Here is a 17422-nt window from a genome sequence, read left to right as displayed (position 1 = left end):
GAGTCCCTGTTTCATGTTTCTCATACGGCCCCTTAGGAAAATTAATTGACCACTCCTAGTCTACCTGGCCTTCAGAGGGCTAGAAAGGGAATCTACCTGATCTCCAGTGGCCAAAGGAGAGGCTGGTTTATGTGGTCTCCAGAAGACCAGGGTGAGACTAGTCTATTGAAACTCTGGTTGGCAATGAAGCAACCACAAATTTGCCAAATTCCAATCCCATGGATATCATTGATCCTAGATTTTGGACACATTCTGTTGGCTAGCCCATTTTAGGTACTTTGGTTCAAAAATGGTTTCCCTATGATGCATTCTGTCACCTAGTTGAAGGTTAGAGACAGGAGAGTTTTACTAGTATATAGATATTCAATGTGTCAGTTTCAGGAGGGATTGTATTCTTAGCCAATTTTATATCTGCTTACTTGGAAATAAATCTCTGACTTCAAAAGGTCTTTGAATTCAGAGACTTGTTTGAAATTTTGAGAATTTGAGAAGATTTCAGATCCAGCTTTGCTTCTGCTGTAACCACTTTGGCACTAGTTCTTGGCTAAACATGGGCCAGGAGTCTTTCTTTACTAACTGACCAAGTTGCGATGACTGGCACTTACTGTAATATATACTACTATTGCTTATCTCCAGTAATTATGAGCAAGTAAAGCAGAGATTCGAGGCTTAACAGAGATTATGATACTGAAGTCAACTGTTTTTTTTAAAGGATAAATTTCACAGTTTATTATTATTTTAGTATTTTCACAGGCTCTCTAACTAATGTCTAGATTGTGTGAAGGAATCTGTAGACTTCCAAATATTGTAGAACAACTCCTAGCATCCCTATTCATAAGCTATACAAGAATATGGTACCTTTAGTATAAGACAATAGAAATCACTAGAATTTTAGTTAATTATTTTATCTGCCTTCAAAAGAATGATGACAAAAAGATTATTGGGGTTCTTTTTTGTTGTTATGCCTTCAAGTCAATTTTTGACTATCAGTGATTGGCAGAACTAGAACCTGCATTTTCCTTGGAAGGATTTTTGGAATTGGTTTGCTCTTGCCTCCTTCTTAGAGAGGGACTGGACCAAGTTCACCCAGTTGGCTTTGTGCTAAAGGCAGGACTAGAACTCACAGTCTCCCAGTTTCTAGCCTGGTACCTTTAACCATTACACCAAACTGGCCTATATAGAGAAATTAGCAAGTGAAAATTATATAGTATATGCATAAATATGCTTGCACTGTAAGCAATGATTCAATTGCTCTGAAAATAGCATTAAATGGAATCTAATAAGTCAATGTTCATTTGCAATCTGCTGTAGAATCTAGAGTGTTCTTTGGGCACATGTACTGTAATTCACTGGCTGACCTTTTGTGACTAAGTGTACATTGCATCATTAATCAAATTGTTTGGACATACATACCTTGAGTTAATATTTACTAGGAGTTTTCTCTTTCAAGAATCTGGAATGTCAATAAGGCCATACTGCTAATTCATCAGTAGAACTTTCCTCTCTCTTTAAATACACCTTTATCTTGCCATGTTGTTCCTTGGTAAAAGAGGTCTGTGTGTGTGTGTGTGCATGCTCATGTGCGCCTTCAAGTCACTTTTTGGTCTTGGCAACTGCCTGGATTATTCCCTGCGGTTTTTTTGCAAGACTTTTCAGAAGTGGTTTGCCACTGCCTCTTGCTTAGGGCTGAAAGAATGGGACTTAGGTAAGGTGGATGACACTTTGCCTTAAGTGTCATCCAACTGGCTTTGGCTTAACACAAGATTACAATTACAGTGCAGGATTTCTAGCCTGGTGCCTTAACCACTACACCAAACTGGCTTCTTTTTGGTAAAATAAAGGAAAAGTTATCATTGTTTTCTGAAGTGTAGTATGAAATAATTCCTTTGCCAGTGCTACTAAAATGATCAGCTGCTTACAGTATCTTCTTATATTGCTGCTGCCCCAAACTGATTCCTCTTAATACTTTGGGTGAATCTCTAGGAATATATATGCTTGGTATGTACCCCTGGCATTCTTTGCTCATTTCTCCTCACAGGGGAAACCTGCCATCATAAGGGCACACAGCAAGATTTGAAGAGGACAAAATAACATTTATATGCATGGACATTGCTAGAAGGAGTACACAGAAATAAATTTGACTATATTACTGGCACAAGGAGGTATAAATGGTCAGTTATTACAATGCTCTTCTGCATTGTTCGGTCTCATGTCTCTCATCTTTCTCTTGGCAATGCCCCATAGATTCTCTATGGGGTTCAGGTCAGGCGAGCTTGCTGGCCAATCAAGTACAGTAATCCAACAGTCATTGAACCAGGTTTTGGTGCTTTTGGCAGTGTGGGCAGCTGGAAAATGAAGTCAGCATCCCCATAAATCTTGTCTGCAGAAGGAAGCATGAAGTGCTCCAAAATCTCCTGGTAGACGGCTGCATTGACCCTGGTCTTAATGAAGCACAGTGGTATAAAGTCCTGTTGCTCAGTGGTCCAAAGTCCTCTTTTCCATGCCGCATTGAGGCAGTAATTGCTGTAAAAGGGGCCCGAGTACTGAGTACATATGCATGCTTATACTTTTCAGAAGTCCAATATTGTTCTATGTACAATCCTTGTTTTATTGATTGCATGTAATATTCTAATTTTCTGAGATTGTGGATTTAGGATTTTCATGAGCTGTACGCCATAATCATCACAATTATGACAAATCACGGCTTGAACTATCTTGCTTTGCATGTAAGAGTCTTATCTTATATATTAGTTTTACCTTTTAAGTTGCATTACTGAAATAAATGAACTTTTGCACGATATTCTAATTTTTCGAGTTTCACCTGTATATGCCTTCCAAATGCACAGGTATAGGGTGGTACCTGGCTCAATAGTAGTAATTGTGAGAGGGATCTTGGAGTCTGGAAAATCACTTAAATATGAGCCAGAAGTGTGCTGCAGCTGCCAAAAAAACCAACACAGTTCTAGGCTGCATTAAGAGAGGGATAGAATCAAAATCACATGAAGTCTTAATACACTTTATAATGCCTTGGTAAAACCAGACTTAGAATATTGCATCCAGTTTTGGTTGCCATGATGTAAAAAAAATGTTGAGACTCTAGAAAGAGTGCAGAGAAGAGCAACAACGATGATTAGGGGACTGGAGGCTAAAACATATGAAGAATGGTCGCTGGAATTGGGTATATCCAATGAAGAGAAGAACTAGGGTTGAAATGATAGCAGTGTTCATTGCCCCAAAGAAGAGGGAGTCAAGCTATTCTCCAAACCACCTGAAGGGAGGACAAGAAGCAATGGATGGAAACTAATAAAGGAGAGAAGCAGCCTAGAACTAATAAGAAATTTCCTGACAGATCCAATTAATCAGTGGAACAACTTGCAAATACTCCAATACTGGAAGTTTTAAAGAAGAGATTAGACAACCAGGTATACAGTAAGTCTTCTTGTATGAGCAGGGGGTGGACTAGAAGACCCCCAAAGTCACTTCCAACTCTCTTATTTTGTTAGTCTGTTATTCCTAGATTCATTATTTTATGCCTCCAAGTAATAGAGCACCCTTTATCAATATAATTATTCAATTTATTAGAAAGGGAATATAAGAAGAGTTGTAAAATAATTTATCTTTTTAACATTAACCTAACCATTTTTATCTGCCTTTGACAAATAGAACACAACACAACCAGCCTATTCGAGGCTAATTTTATTTGTATGGTGTGTATATGTACATTGTGTTAATATTTTAATTGACTTTATGAAATTTCAAAATGTTATAAAACACAAAATAACAATAGGGAGAAAATTTGAAGGGGAATCAAAAAGGGAGAAAAATGTCAGAAAAATAACAAGAAAAAAGGGTTGCCTTCCAGCTTTCTTGAATACAGGCACAAATGTATAATAAAGTAAACTTTTACTCTAAGATAAAATAAACAAAAATATATAAAATATAGAAATTAAACAATCAAGATAACAACAAAAACATTTTATTCTGGTTAAACATAAGCATAAAAATATTTATTTTGAATTTTTATTCTATACACATAAGCACATCAACAGAACACATAAACACATTAACAAAAATAACCACATAACTTAAAAACAACATAGGAACAATAAGTTCCATCGTATATCATACAGCAGTTCCGAATCAATTTCTTTGCAGTTAGTGTTTTCCCTTCTGTACATTTCTATCTTGCGTTCATAATCTCGTTATTCATTATCCATTTTATATACATTTCTTTATTTATTTATACTTAGCTACTTATGATCAAGTATTATTTAGATATATTGTGCTTTATATTTTTACTGTCATTTATTCTCATACAGTTATAGGTATATGTTCACATAGTTATTCTTTTTCTTTGCCATTCTTATATTATTATTATTCCATTTAAAAGGTTATAAGGTATAATTTGGAATGTATTGTTTACCATCCTTCATGCCTGCTATGACACCACCTTATTTTCTCTTTCCTTTCTTTTCTCCCTCCCTTCCTTCTCTACTTCCTTCCTTCCTCTTCTCCTTCCCCTTCTTCCTTCCCTTACTTCTCCCCTACTCCTACCCTGTCTTCTCCTTCCTACCCTCTCCTTCTCTTTTTCTCTCTTCCTCCCTCCTCTCCTTCTCTTTCTCTCCCTCCCACCCACCTCTCCTTACCTCTTTCTTCTTCCCCTACCTCTCCTCCACATCTCATCTTCTTTCTTTTCTTTTCTCCCTCCCTTCCTTCTCTACTTCCTTCCTCCTCTCCTTCCCCTTCTTCCTTCCCTTACTTCTCCCCTACTTCTGCCCTCTTTATTCTCCTCCTATCCTCTCTCCTTCTCTTTCTCTCTCTTCCTCCCTCCTCTCCTTTTTCTCCCTTCCACCCACCTCTCCTTACTTCTTTCTTCTTCCCCTACCTCTCCTCCACATTTCTTCTTCCTCTCCTACTATCTCTCCTTCTCTCTCTCTTCCACCCTCCACTTCTTCCTTTCCTTTGTCCCTCCATTCCCTACTTCCTTCCTCCCCTCCTTTCCTTCCTTCTTCCCTTCCTTTCTTTTTCTATTGTTATAGGTGTCTCTTTCAAATCCAGTTTAAAGCATAAAAATATATAGAGTATTGGGAGCACATTCTCTGTACAGTCAGTGGTAGCAATCTGGTACCCACTTACTACAGGACATTAAGCTAAAAGTGGAAAATGAGTTTAAGGATTGTATGAGTTCAACAGGGTCATTCTGAAAAAAGCATACATTTATGTTGTATTCTAACCCCCATATCAAATTGAAGTTTGGCTTATCTTTATTATGATCAAATATTATCATAAAGAGGGCGGAGTACAATCAGTTAAAAAAACCTAACAAATACATCAGTTTAAAAATATTAATGATAAAAAGCCAAACGATATAAAACAAAGTACATATAAAAACAAGTTGAATTAATTTGGAGAGCAGCAGTTTGAAGAAAATTTATTTATTTGTTACATTTCTATGCCAACCATCTATCTCGGATTCTGGGTGGCTTTTAACATAAGTTGCCACTTTCATTTAAAAAAATCTATTCCAGACAGACTGCTGCAGAAATCCAAGTTTAGATCTGGAGGAATCAGTCCTTTGAGAGAACACAACTTTAAACTTGGTTTAGAAGAGAGGGATATAAAATTTGCCCCAAATGATGCAATTTGAGGTGGTGGCTCATTATTTCTCAACCCACCCACCACTTTCATCGTTGGAGGAAATTTTATTTGTTTATTTAGTCAGATTCTGAAAGATCTCCTGTATGGAGAATTAGTGCAGGGAAAGCGCCCTAGAGGGAGACCACAGCTGCAATATAAGGATGTCTGCAAGAGGGATCTAAAGGCCTTGGGAATGGGCATTAACGGCTGGGAAGCTTTGACCTCTGATAGTTCAGCTTGGAGGCTGAAGACATGGCCTTCTCCAAGAGACAATTGTTCGGCAAGCTGAGGCAAAGAAGCACCAGAACCAGCGAAATCTGAGGACTGGGCAGGGGACAAAATCTATCTGCCCTCAGTGTGGAAGGGATTGCCACTCCCGAATTGGCCTTTTTAACCACACCAGACCTCTTTCCACAGCACGACACCATAGTCTTTTGAGACTGAAGGATGCCAATGTATTTATTTATGGGGTATAAAAATCGCAAATGATGCAATTCAAGGCGCTGGCTTCAACTCCCTCATTATTTCTCAACCCATACACCCTTTTCATTGTGTGAGGAAGTGTATATTGCATTTATTTGTTTGTTTATGTGTTCGTTTGCTCGTAATTCAAGGTGACAAAAACGCACACAGCAACAAAGCGTTAAACGGGCTCAGTTTTCCTGAAGCCAAACCTTGGGCTCACCCAGAGTCTCGAAGCGGGTAATCTGGGGACGCCACAAGCGTCGCCACAGCAGGTTGGCAGGCGGCGGCTGACTTGGGGATGGAAACACGAAGAAACGGCCGGCGAAGCAACTGCCTTTTCCTCTCCGACTTCTGTTAGCAGAAAGAAGGAAGAGGCAGAGGCGGCAGGAAAGGGGCCGATCGCTTCCCAGCCGGCGTGCTCACCCTCGTCTGACTCTCCTCACAGCGCCGCCACTCTCTCTAGGCTTCAGAGGCCGAGCCAATTTTTGGTTTCTTTTTCCCTCTTGCCGCCCCCTCGAGGCGCTTTGCGGCGCCAAGGCCTCTTCCTCCACAGGCCGCGAGGACTGAAACGACCGCCTGCCGAGGCTTGGGGCGGGAAGCGGGGCACGTTAAAGAGAGGTAAAAGGGAAGCGGGCTGGGGGGCTGGGTGTAAGAGAAAGAGGGGACCCGCCTTTAATTTGCTTCGCGTGACGCCGGCCCAGCGGGGGCGGGAATGAGCCGCCGTTTAGCGCAGTCCTGGGGAGGGGAAAGGGAAGCATCCCTGAGCGGACGTGGCGTTTTGACCAGGCCTTGCTGGACCTCTGACGGGCAAGGGCGGCAGTAGCCGCTGCTGCCCCGCCTTCCAAGGCGACGGCCGCTGTTTGTTGTTCCTCTTGCCACGCTGTAAAAAGCAACCCTTGCCCCAAAGAGGTAGCGGTCCTCCGAAAATAAGAGGCGTACCCGGCATCCAGCACCGGGGATGGCCGCTTCAGCATCTGTCGGAGGCTGGAGGCTCTTTTTTCCCCCCGTTGGCTCCGTGTTCCTCCTCCATGCAAAAAAGAAAAAGCCTGATCTGATCTGGAGTCGAATGTCATGGGAAACAATGCTGTCAGCCTGGAGCATTTTCATTTCAGTCTTTAACTGGGCGATGAATTGAACCTCTCCCTTAAAACATGGATTGGATTGGGGTTGTTTTTTTCCCTTAGCGACGTGGATTGTTTCCCCCAGGCCACTTTAGGAGCTAAGGGGTGGGTTTTGCTGAGGTTTCATATTCAGTAATGCTACCTGCAAGATGCTCTTACTGAAGGTTTTAAATTTTGGGAGGCTCTAGAGGGAGGAATGGGGCCAAATAACTGCATACTACTATTCTGTAGGATATTTGTGTATGTGCATGTATACACACACACAGACGTGTGTGTGTCTATGTGTGTGTGTATAGTGTTTCATCATATGCCAACAATAAAAGGTAAGGTAATTAGGTGAAGGTAGCAAAACAAAGTATGATTGTTTCAGGATAAAATGAAATATATGTATAAAGAGCAGAGTATCTGTTGAGATTATCAGTCATCCAGGTCATGGCTGTCCCAGAAGTGCTTTTTCAAGAGGAAACTGGACTTTCTGGTTTTGTTTTGTTTTTTGAAGACCTTTCGCTTCTCAAAACTGAAGAAGCTTTGATAAGAAGTGAAACAGCTTCAAAGATATAAAGAGCAGACTATATTCAGTATTTAAATACAAGTAAAGCTTTTGAACTGCAAAGCAAAGTCTTATGATTCAGGCTGTTGGAAGTCTTATGATGCAGATTGTGGGAAATACTTTCTGTTCTCCCCCCTTCTTTCTTTTCCAGGCCTATTTGAAAGCACTGTCCTTCATTCAGTGACTATTTTATATATTTAAAAGACTGTTTCTGGGTAATTCGTATATAACTGCATAATTAGCCTTCATGAACATGCAACTCACAGATCAGTAAATCAAAATCATATTAGAGCCCTAGCCTAGTATAAGAAGAGTGGGATATAAACAATTTTAAAAGGTAAAAAATATAAAACACACAAAGTTAAAAACATTTTAAAAATCAAATGTTTAAATTTAAAAATACTTATAAAAAGATAAAAGGTTAATTTTTTATTTTATTTTATTTGGTTTGTCAAGCATGTATGAGAAAACAAGTATAAATATGAATATAATATATAATCATATAAGTATAAGTAGGTATAAGTATATACATAAGAAATGAGTACAAATAAATGGGAACAGTAAGACAGGAATGACTAGACACGTTGGTGCGCTTCTGCACACCCTCTTACAGACCTCTTGGGAATGGGGTGAGGTCCACGGTAAACCTGTCATAATACAGAACACTTAACTGACAAGTTAAAACTTAAAAAAAAAAAGGAATTAACTTGAAGCTCATAAATGCTTAAATTTTCCTGGTAAGGGTAAATTTGTCAAAATGAAGATACTGACCAAGTTATTGTATTTTTTTAAAAGTGGTGGGTGGAGTCTAGGGCTCATAGGATACTAAGAAATTTATTTAATTATATAGATATCCTCATGAAACCTTCCAAGTAGACTGGAAAGCAAAAATGTAAAAAGTGTACAGTGGAATGTTTTTTTTCTGGTGGGACCGGTCTATCAGGACAACCTGGTATACCCAGTTATGGGACAGAACATTCTGCTTCCGTTTTTGCCTTTCAGCCCCAATGCAGGGTCTTTTATGTAAAACATAGATTGCACATTGGAGTAAAGGGGACGCAGTGGCTCAGTGGCTAAGACGCTGAGCTTGTTGGCAGTTTGGTGGTTCAAATCCCTGGTGCCACCTAACAGAGTGAGCTCCTGTTACTTGTCCTAGCTTCTGCCAACCTAGCAGTTCAAAAGCATGTAAAAAAGCAAGTAGAAAAATAGGAATCACTTTTGGTGGGAAGGTAACAGTATTCCATGTGCCTTTGGCGTTTAGTCATGCCGCCCACATGACCATGGAGACATCTTCAGACAGCACTGGCTCTTCAGCTTTGAGCATCGCCCCCTAGAGTCGGGAATGACTAGCACACATGTGCGAGGGGAACCTTTACCTTTACCTTATAGTGGAGTAAAACGAGGAATAAAATCAGTCAGTTATCTTTGCTTTCAATTCAAAGGCATCCAGTGTTTTCACTGCCCGCTTTTCTGAAAGAATTCCACCACAGACTTTGAAAAATACTTGGAAATGGAAAATAGTCCACAGTACAGCACCCATTTGCTTGCATCTGAGAGCAATGTAATTCAGATATTGTGTGTGAATCATCAGTTTAGCAGTAGGTTTCTAAGTAGATTCACAGAACTGTAAATTGTAAAATCCTAATGTGGTTTTGAGTTAAGTATACCCATCATACTCCTATTAGTGGGAATTGCTTTCAGTTTCTTGTCTCCAAGGTTTGGGAAATAGGGATCAGTTGTCCTTAGTGCCTGCCCCAATTTTGTAGAACTCTCTTCCATCTACCACCAAAGTTAAGGTCACATTCCTCCCCCTCTCCCATTTAGGAAAGTATTAAAATAGTTTTCTGCTGGTCATTTAGATACAACATTATTGTGCCTTTTTGTGTTAGGGTGGACTAGGTTGGAGTCTATTGTTGCTCATGTAGTTTTTTAAGGGTTATATTACAGCATAAGGCTGATTTTGAGTTTTGGGAGAAAGTTGCTGGAGTTGTTTTATGAATTTTTATTGTGAACTATCTAGAGTAGGTATGTCTAACTTGTGGCCCATTGGCCACATTTGGCCCTAGACAACTAGTAAAGTGGCCCTCACAAGATGGTTAACTTTTAACATTGTGTAAATTATATACATTAACTATATTATATATTTTATTGGTAATCCTTGTCTTCCAACAGTTCATTTAGTGACCAAAGCTACAGTGGCACTGAAAAAAGTGACTTGCGGCTGTTTTTCACACTTATGACTGTTGCAGCATCACCATAGTCCTGCGATCAAAATTCAGGGGCTTGGCAACTGTCTCTTATTTATGACCTTTGCAGTATCCCGGGGTCATGTGTTCTTCTGACCTGACTAGCAAAGTCAGTGAGGAAGACAGATTCACTTAACAACCCTGTTACTAAATTAACAACTGAAGTGATTCACTTAACTGTGGCAAGAAAGATCGTAAAATGAGGCAGAATTAACGTAATGTCTCACTTAGCAATAGAAATTTTGGGCTCAATTGTAGGCATAAATCAAGCATTACTGTATATGTGACCCAAGATAATTCCTCTTCATTCAATGCAGCCAAAGCAAGCCAAAAAGTTGGACACCCATGAGGTAGATTTGGGGGTTTGGTTAGGGCGTGTAGTACTGCAAGTACCATACTATGTAGGTGCTGCCGTGGAAAACAACTCAGATTTCCATCAACCAGACCTTTTGATTTTTTATGGTAAATAAACTTTTAAAACTTCACTTCAGACGCAGTCAGGGAGGAGTTATTCTTTCAAATATCGGTGGCCCTAAAATATAGGTAAACACCATCCTTATGAGTTAGCCGTTAAACAAGTTGGAAGTCATTGTAATTGATTTAAGTGTAAAATACCGTAGTCTGAAAAATGTGCACTGATTGCAGTTTCTAAATAGTTTCTAAAGTTGTTTTCCTCTAAATCAAATGAAAAAAATATGGCAACCAAACATGGCAGATAAAAATATAGAGCCGAGGTGACACAGTGGTTAAATGCAGCACTGCAGGCTACTTCAGCTGACTGCAGTTCTGCAGTTCGGCTGTTCAAATCTCACCGGCTCAGGGTTGACTCAGCCTTCCATCCTTCCAAGGTGAGTAAAATGAGAACCCGGATTGTTGTTGGGGGCAATATGCTGACTCTGTAAACCGCTTAGAGAGGGCTGAAAGCCCTATGAAGCGGTATATAAGTCTAACTACTATTGCTATTGCTATAAGATATATAACAAAAATCAATAGCAATTTGAATAAGAAAAAACATGATCTGTGATGGTTGCATTCGGGAGTAGATTAAGTGATACATGTGTTTAATCTATCCTTATTTTCCTTCTGCAGAGACATTATGTCTGACACTTAATAAAACCAAATGAATTGAAGGGTAAAAGCAGGTTCAGAAAGTATACATATTTTATTTCCATTGCTTTTCTATTTTATAGAATTTAATTTCCTACTAAGCTGTTGGAATTCTATTTTGCATTCCATTGCTCAGTCAGCATTTAAATCAGTGGTAGTCAACCTGGTCCCTACCACCCACTAGTGGGCGTTCCAGCTTTAATGGTGGGTGGTACAGGTTTTGTCCGATACTGAAGCACTTTCCTTTTTCAAATTTAATTGACTTCCCTACTTTATAAATCACCATTACTGTGGAACCGGTGGGCGGTTAGAAAATTTTACTACTAACAGAGAAACAAAAGTGGGCGGTAGGTATAAAAAGGTTGACTACCCCTGATTTAAATTGACCAAATTTTTTAACATACTTTCTTATTTAAAGGGTTAATTTAATTATTTGGCATATATCTAATTAGAAAACTACATAATACTAGAACAGTAATTTGTGAGTTAATAATTGCGCATTGGTTATTTATTCGGTGATATCTGAGGCAGATATCACCAAATACTAATATTTAATCTTTACTTGCACAATAAAGCAGAGGTAAGTAAAGTTTCTTTGTATTAAAGTGGAATAAATGATTGAAGCAAATTTGACTGCCTTAAATGTTAATAGAAAGTTGTTCTTTTGGATATTAAAAAAGAATTTTTCTCTACTTTTAATTACTGTTCTGGGGAAAGACAGCATTCTAATATAATCGGTTCTTGTAGCATGTTGTCACATTAATTTGTTTTAAATAGATCAACACAACTGATCTGGATTAGCCTGAAAAATATTAAATGTCTGGTTTTTATGTTCTCTATTTGAATAATACCACAATAATTTAGCTATACAATTATAGTACTGTTGTGGAGGAGTTGTATGAATTGTAGGAAAAATTATCTTTGGATTTCCAAAATTGTTATCTAGTTATTTTCATTTCCCTTTAAGAGAAAATAAATCTTGCCTCTCAGCTACATGATCTCTGGTGTAAGCATTCTATGTCATAAATGGTGGTCAGTCAACATCTGGCATTTCAGAATCTGAATCATGTTTATTCAAATATACAACATTGCCTTTATTTCAGGGTCAAGCCATCCAGAGACATTTTGGAGTTGGGAGGTCTTAATAAATTCAATAAAGTGAATAAATAATAAATGTTAGTGAAATGTGTAGGAGTGAGAGGAAAAAAATCCTTACTGTCTTGGCTTGTACGTAGACACCAAGAAATTGGAGATTTGGCATGTTAAATATTTTGGTTCACTGAAAGGATTGAAAAGTTGTTTTGTAATAGACTATAGTAGGAAGCTGTTTAGTTATTACAAATTTATAGCTGCTTTTCCACATGGTAAAGCAAAAGTGATATTTCTGTATATTAACACTGTGCAACAAAAAAATGAATTGTGATTAGAGGAGCTCCTTCCTCCAAATTTAAAGAAATAAATTCAAAATAAAATGTATAGAAAGATCTTAAGCATTTGTAGTATAAAAAGGAAACAATATCTGATTCAAATAGCTGTGATATGATGAGACCTGCTGCGTGGGATTGATGTGAGAATTCTGTATTCTCTTATCAGTGGGGAACTGACAAGAGAAAATCTTTTTCCTTCTGTAAGCTAGCAAAAAGATGAGTTGTTCTATGTTGCTGTTTCCTTTCATTTCAGAAAAACTTTGCATGAGAAATAATCTTAGTGACAGATAAATAATTACAGATGTATTTTTTAAAAATAAAAAACACGTTACAAAATAAATATAGTTTTTCTTAGCGGAAGCAGAAAAAAACTTGAGACTTGATGACATAATCCTGTCAACCAATTAAAGAGTAATTTAACCTTCTTTCCAAAATTTCCTTTTTCAACTGATTATATATTGTTTTATAAGAGAGTAATAGTTCCTTTTTCCCCTTTTGCTTTCGATGGACTCAAAATCTGATTACTGAAAAATTCCTATTCATTACTGTACTTGGAACCAATTACTTGAAATACTTGGAAACCTTTAAAAATATTGTAGGCAGCATACTTTAAAATTTTAATAGCTAGAGGTTTTAAAATGAATTTGACCTCAGCTCGTTATGATTCATCCATTAGTGTTACTGAAAGTAATAATTCTAAGTCTATATCCTGTATAATTTAGCTTCAGTTGGTCTAATTATATTCAAGTGGCTCATAGTTAAAAAAGGAGGAGAATTATGGAGCAAGTATTTCTCCATCATTGGTGCAAGAATTATGTATGGGAACAATTATATAACAAATAATATAATACGATCAAACATGAAATGCCATTTAACTAGTTTTTGCCTCTAAACGCATTATACATAAAGTTTATTTCTGGCTTCAAATCCAGTTAATTTCTTGTCTAAATGGAAAGTGGTGCAGTGATTAGAGTGCAGTACTACAGGCTACTTCTGCTACCTGCTGGCTGCCTGCAATTTGGCAGTTCAAATCTCACCAGGCTCAAGGTTGACTCAGCCTTCCATCCTTCTGAAGTGGGTAAAATGAGGACCCAAATTGTTGGGGGAAATAGATTGACTCTGTATACCACTTAGAGAGGGATGTAAATCACTGTAAAGTGGTATATAAATCTTAAGTGCTATTGCTATATAAATCTATTACTATGTTCAATATACTCTACATGAACCCCTGTATAATTATATTGCAGGAGCTTTATTTCAAGACCCTTGCTAAGCAAAAACAAAAAGAAGTAATGGAGAAGAATGGAAATAACCGGAAACTTCGAGTTTGTGTTGCTACATGTAACAGAGCAGATTATTCAAAATTGGCCCCAATTATGTTTGGCCTTAAAACAGAACCACAGTTCTTTGAACTGGATATTGTGGTTCTGGGCTCTCATCTGATTGATGACTATGGGTAAGAGGCATACTTTATTTCTTCAAACATGCTTAACTGGAATGGTGGGGACGGGTTTTCTTAAGATTGTTTTCTTTGTTCCAGGTTCAAAGATAGTCCTCACTTAATGGCCACAACTTGGCCTGAAATTTTGATTGTAAGTCATTTGGTCACCACCTTTAAAACCATTTTTATGATGGTTGTAAAGCAAGTAATTGTCATTAAGCAAACCACCTGATCATTAAGCAAATTGATCCTCCTGAATGGCATTTTTTGCCAGAAACTGACAAAAAAGTCACAAATCATAGTCATGCGACCATGGTACATTGTAACTAGTGGTAAATGTGAGCTGGTTATCAAATATCCCAGATCATGTCATCATGGGATGACAAGTGAAGTGAGCATGCAGTGGTCGTAACTCTGAGTCATAAGTAAAAAAAAATTAATGTCTCTTAATTTTGATCAGTTGTTAAGTGGCTGCTCTTTAAATGAAGGTTACCTGTATTGATTTAGAATAAGTGCTGATCCTACAAATGTTATGGAGTTGTCAAAGCAAATAAGAACCAATTCATATATTTGAATCATTCCCCTCTTATAATAATATCAAGCTGGCTTACCAGGAATCCATACTTCAGATCTCTATCTTTTTAGGTTCAACAATGATAAAATTTCCTGCTCTAATGATTTTGAGAATAGCAACAGAAACCAGTGATAATCTGTCCCAGTTCTTCATTTTTGCAAAGATATCTTTGAAGAAATGTTTCCTCAAAATGTAGGCATTTCTCAATAATTTCTGAAGTCAGCATTTCTTAATATTTGGGAACAGGTATCATGAGACTTAACAGATGCTTGCTATACTTTTCTTGGGGGGGCACTGCAGATACAGATAGTTCTGGACTTATAGCAATTTATGTAGAGACCGTTCAGAGTTACAACGGAACTGGAAAAAAGTGACCTTATGACAGTTTTTCACACTTATGACTGTGGCAGCATCCCCATGGTCACATGATCAAAATTCAGGCACTTGGTAACTAAGAAGTATTTATCATAGTTACTATGTCCAGGGATCATGTGATCACTTTTTGCAACCTTCTGACAAGCAAGATTCACTTGACAACCATGTTACTACCTGCTAACACTTAACAACTGTGGCAAGAAAGGTTGTAAAATGGGAATAAAACTCACTTAACTGTCTTGCTTAGCAATGGACATTTTGGGCTCAACTATTGTCATATGCCAAGGACTACCTGTACAGGCCTTAAAGAATGGTTTTATTAATAATAAAAGAGGTACTATTTTGTCACAGTCATATTATTATTACTATTATTAAATTTCTTCGGATCAAAATTATTCATACTACTCATCATTGTCTTGTCAGAGAAATATATTGATTTTACCATTAATTTTAGAAAGTAGCATACTGAATCTGTCACTTTGATGTTAAAGTATATGTCAGTGCAGTCTGAGCACTTTTCCTCTTGCCTCTTTCCAGGAATACCTACCGTATGATTGAACAAGATGACTTTGACATCCACACCAGATTACATACAATAGTAAGAGGAGAAGATGAAGCAGCTATGGTAGAATCCGTTGGTCTTGCCTTAGTCAAGTTGCCCGATGTGCTCAATCGCCTGAAACCTGACATAATGATAGTCCATGGAGACCGGTTTGATGCTTTAGCGCTAGCTACATCTGCTGCCTTAATGAACATTCGAATTCTTCACATTGAAGGTGGAGAAGTCAGCGGGACCATAGATGATTCCATCAGGCACGCCATTACCAAGCTGGCTCATTACCACGTGTGTTGCACAAGAAGTGCAGAACAGCATTTGATCTCTATGTGTGAAGACCACGATCGCATCCTTCTGGCAGGATGCCCTTCGTATGATAAGCTGCTGTTTGCCAAAAATAAGGATTATATGAGCGTTATTCGGATGTGGTTAGGTAAATGAGTTGTGTATGTATATGTAATGCTACAATTTCATGAAGCAGAGTGCAACCCATCAAATTGGTATTGCCCCATAATCTTATTGTATAATCCCAGGCACATAACCAAAAGAGATTTATCTGTGGGGGTTTGCCATTATAGTTGGTAGTTACAATTTGGTTTGATGTACCAAAAATGCTTGTCTTTGGATTATATATTAGAATTTATAATATATAAATTCCACAGCTGCACCATGGAACAGAAGTCTAGATTAATCTTATCAGTGTACTTTTCACATTATAATGTGAAAAAGGGATCTTATTACAGATTGTCCTCGACCTACAGTTGTAAGTGAGTTTGGAATTATGACTGTGGTCATAAATTGAGACATCACATGACCAGATTTGACATTACAACTGTTTTTTCTGAATGTCATTAAGAGAACACTGTGGTCTTTAAATGAATACTGTACTTATTGTTTTTTTGTAACTCAGTTTTGCTTTTTAAGTGTGTATGCATGCATTGAGTACATTTGCACTGTTTTCACAGGTGAAGACGTGAAGCCAAAAGAGTATATAATCGCTTTACAGCATCCTGTGACCACAGACATAAAACATTCTGTAAAGATGTTTGAATTGACTTTGGATGCCCTCATCTCTTTTAACAAGAGGACTTTGATTTTATTCCCAAATATTGATGCAGGTGAGTGTTTGGACTGTTATGAATATGTTAACGCATATGTAAAAATATGTATAAAATTTAAGCAATAGTGCTATAATTATTATACTTTCACTTCTTTGACACAAATCCTTGATCATCAACAATACTTAGGACCACTAAGCAATGTGGTTGCAAAGTGGAATTCACATGATTGTGATGCTTAGTGACAGCAGTTCTGGGACTTTTAGTTGATGTTATTAAGCAAAATCTGCACTGTTATTAAATCCTGGTAGTTTCCTCATTGACTTTACTTGTGGAAGCTGGCAGTGAAGGTTGCAAATGGTAATTGTGTGACTGAGATATTGCATTGCCAAGCCTCCAGGCTGTGATCACATGACCACAGGGATGCTGTAGTGGTTGGAGCTTTGAGGATGGTTCATAAGTACTGCTTATTCAGCACCATCGTAATTCAAATGTCACTGAACAAGTGATCGTTAAGCGACAACTCTCGCTGATGAATATTCATGACAATTCAGCTTCCTTTGTGTCCTCTGATACTTTATAAAACTTCCCCAAGTTTCTATCCTCTTATGTAAAATGAAGTGTCGTGTTCCCCATCTAAAGTTTAAATCATCTTTAAGCCCACATTTGTTTTGCTCATAAAAGAGGGATTTAATTCCCAATCTAAGTCACATTCATTCTCTTTAATTTTTATTCAGATGTCGAATATATGATTAGGAACTAATCCAGGAATAAAACTATCTGGCAGATCCCAATTCTGTATCTGTTGGGTTGCTTCATATTAACACTGGAGATTTTTAGAAACGAATGCATTTTTGAAAGCTAA

General features: G+C 37.8%; 1 protein-coding gene across 5 annotated transcripts in view; it reads left to right on the top strand.

Annotated features, from left to right (window-relative positions):
- The window catches only part of GNE (glucosamine (UDP-N-acetyl)-2-epimerase/N-acetylmannosamine kinase), a 45328-nt gene that overhangs the window by 11063 nt on the left and 16843 nt on the right, over positions 1–17422 (top strand). For 2 of the 5 annotated variants that reach the window (XM_032213381.1, XM_032213377.1), the window contains exons 2-4: positions 13801–14009; positions 15481–15932; positions 16465–16617. In XM_032213381.1, coding sequence (XP_032069272.1) covers positions 13846–14009; positions 15481–15932; positions 16465–16617 — 769 coding nt within the window. In that variant the 5' untranslated portion in view covers positions 13801–13845. Of the gene's footprint in view, positions 1–6437; positions 6721–6999; positions 7329–13800; positions 14010–15480; positions 15933–16464; positions 16618–17422 lie in introns of those variants that run through there. The other 3 variants (XM_032213378.1, XM_032213379.1, XM_032213380.1) reach the window with 3 other exon arrangements.

Source organism: Thamnophis elegans, chromosome 3 (assembly GCF_009769535.1).
Source record: "Thamnophis elegans isolate rThaEle1 chromosome 3, rThaEle1.pri, whole genome shotgun sequence".
NCBI lineage: Eukaryota > Metazoa > Chordata > Lepidosauria > Squamata > Colubridae > Thamnophis > Thamnophis elegans.
Note: the sequence above shows the minus strand (reverse complement) of the source record. Positions and strands in the feature narration are given on the sequence as shown.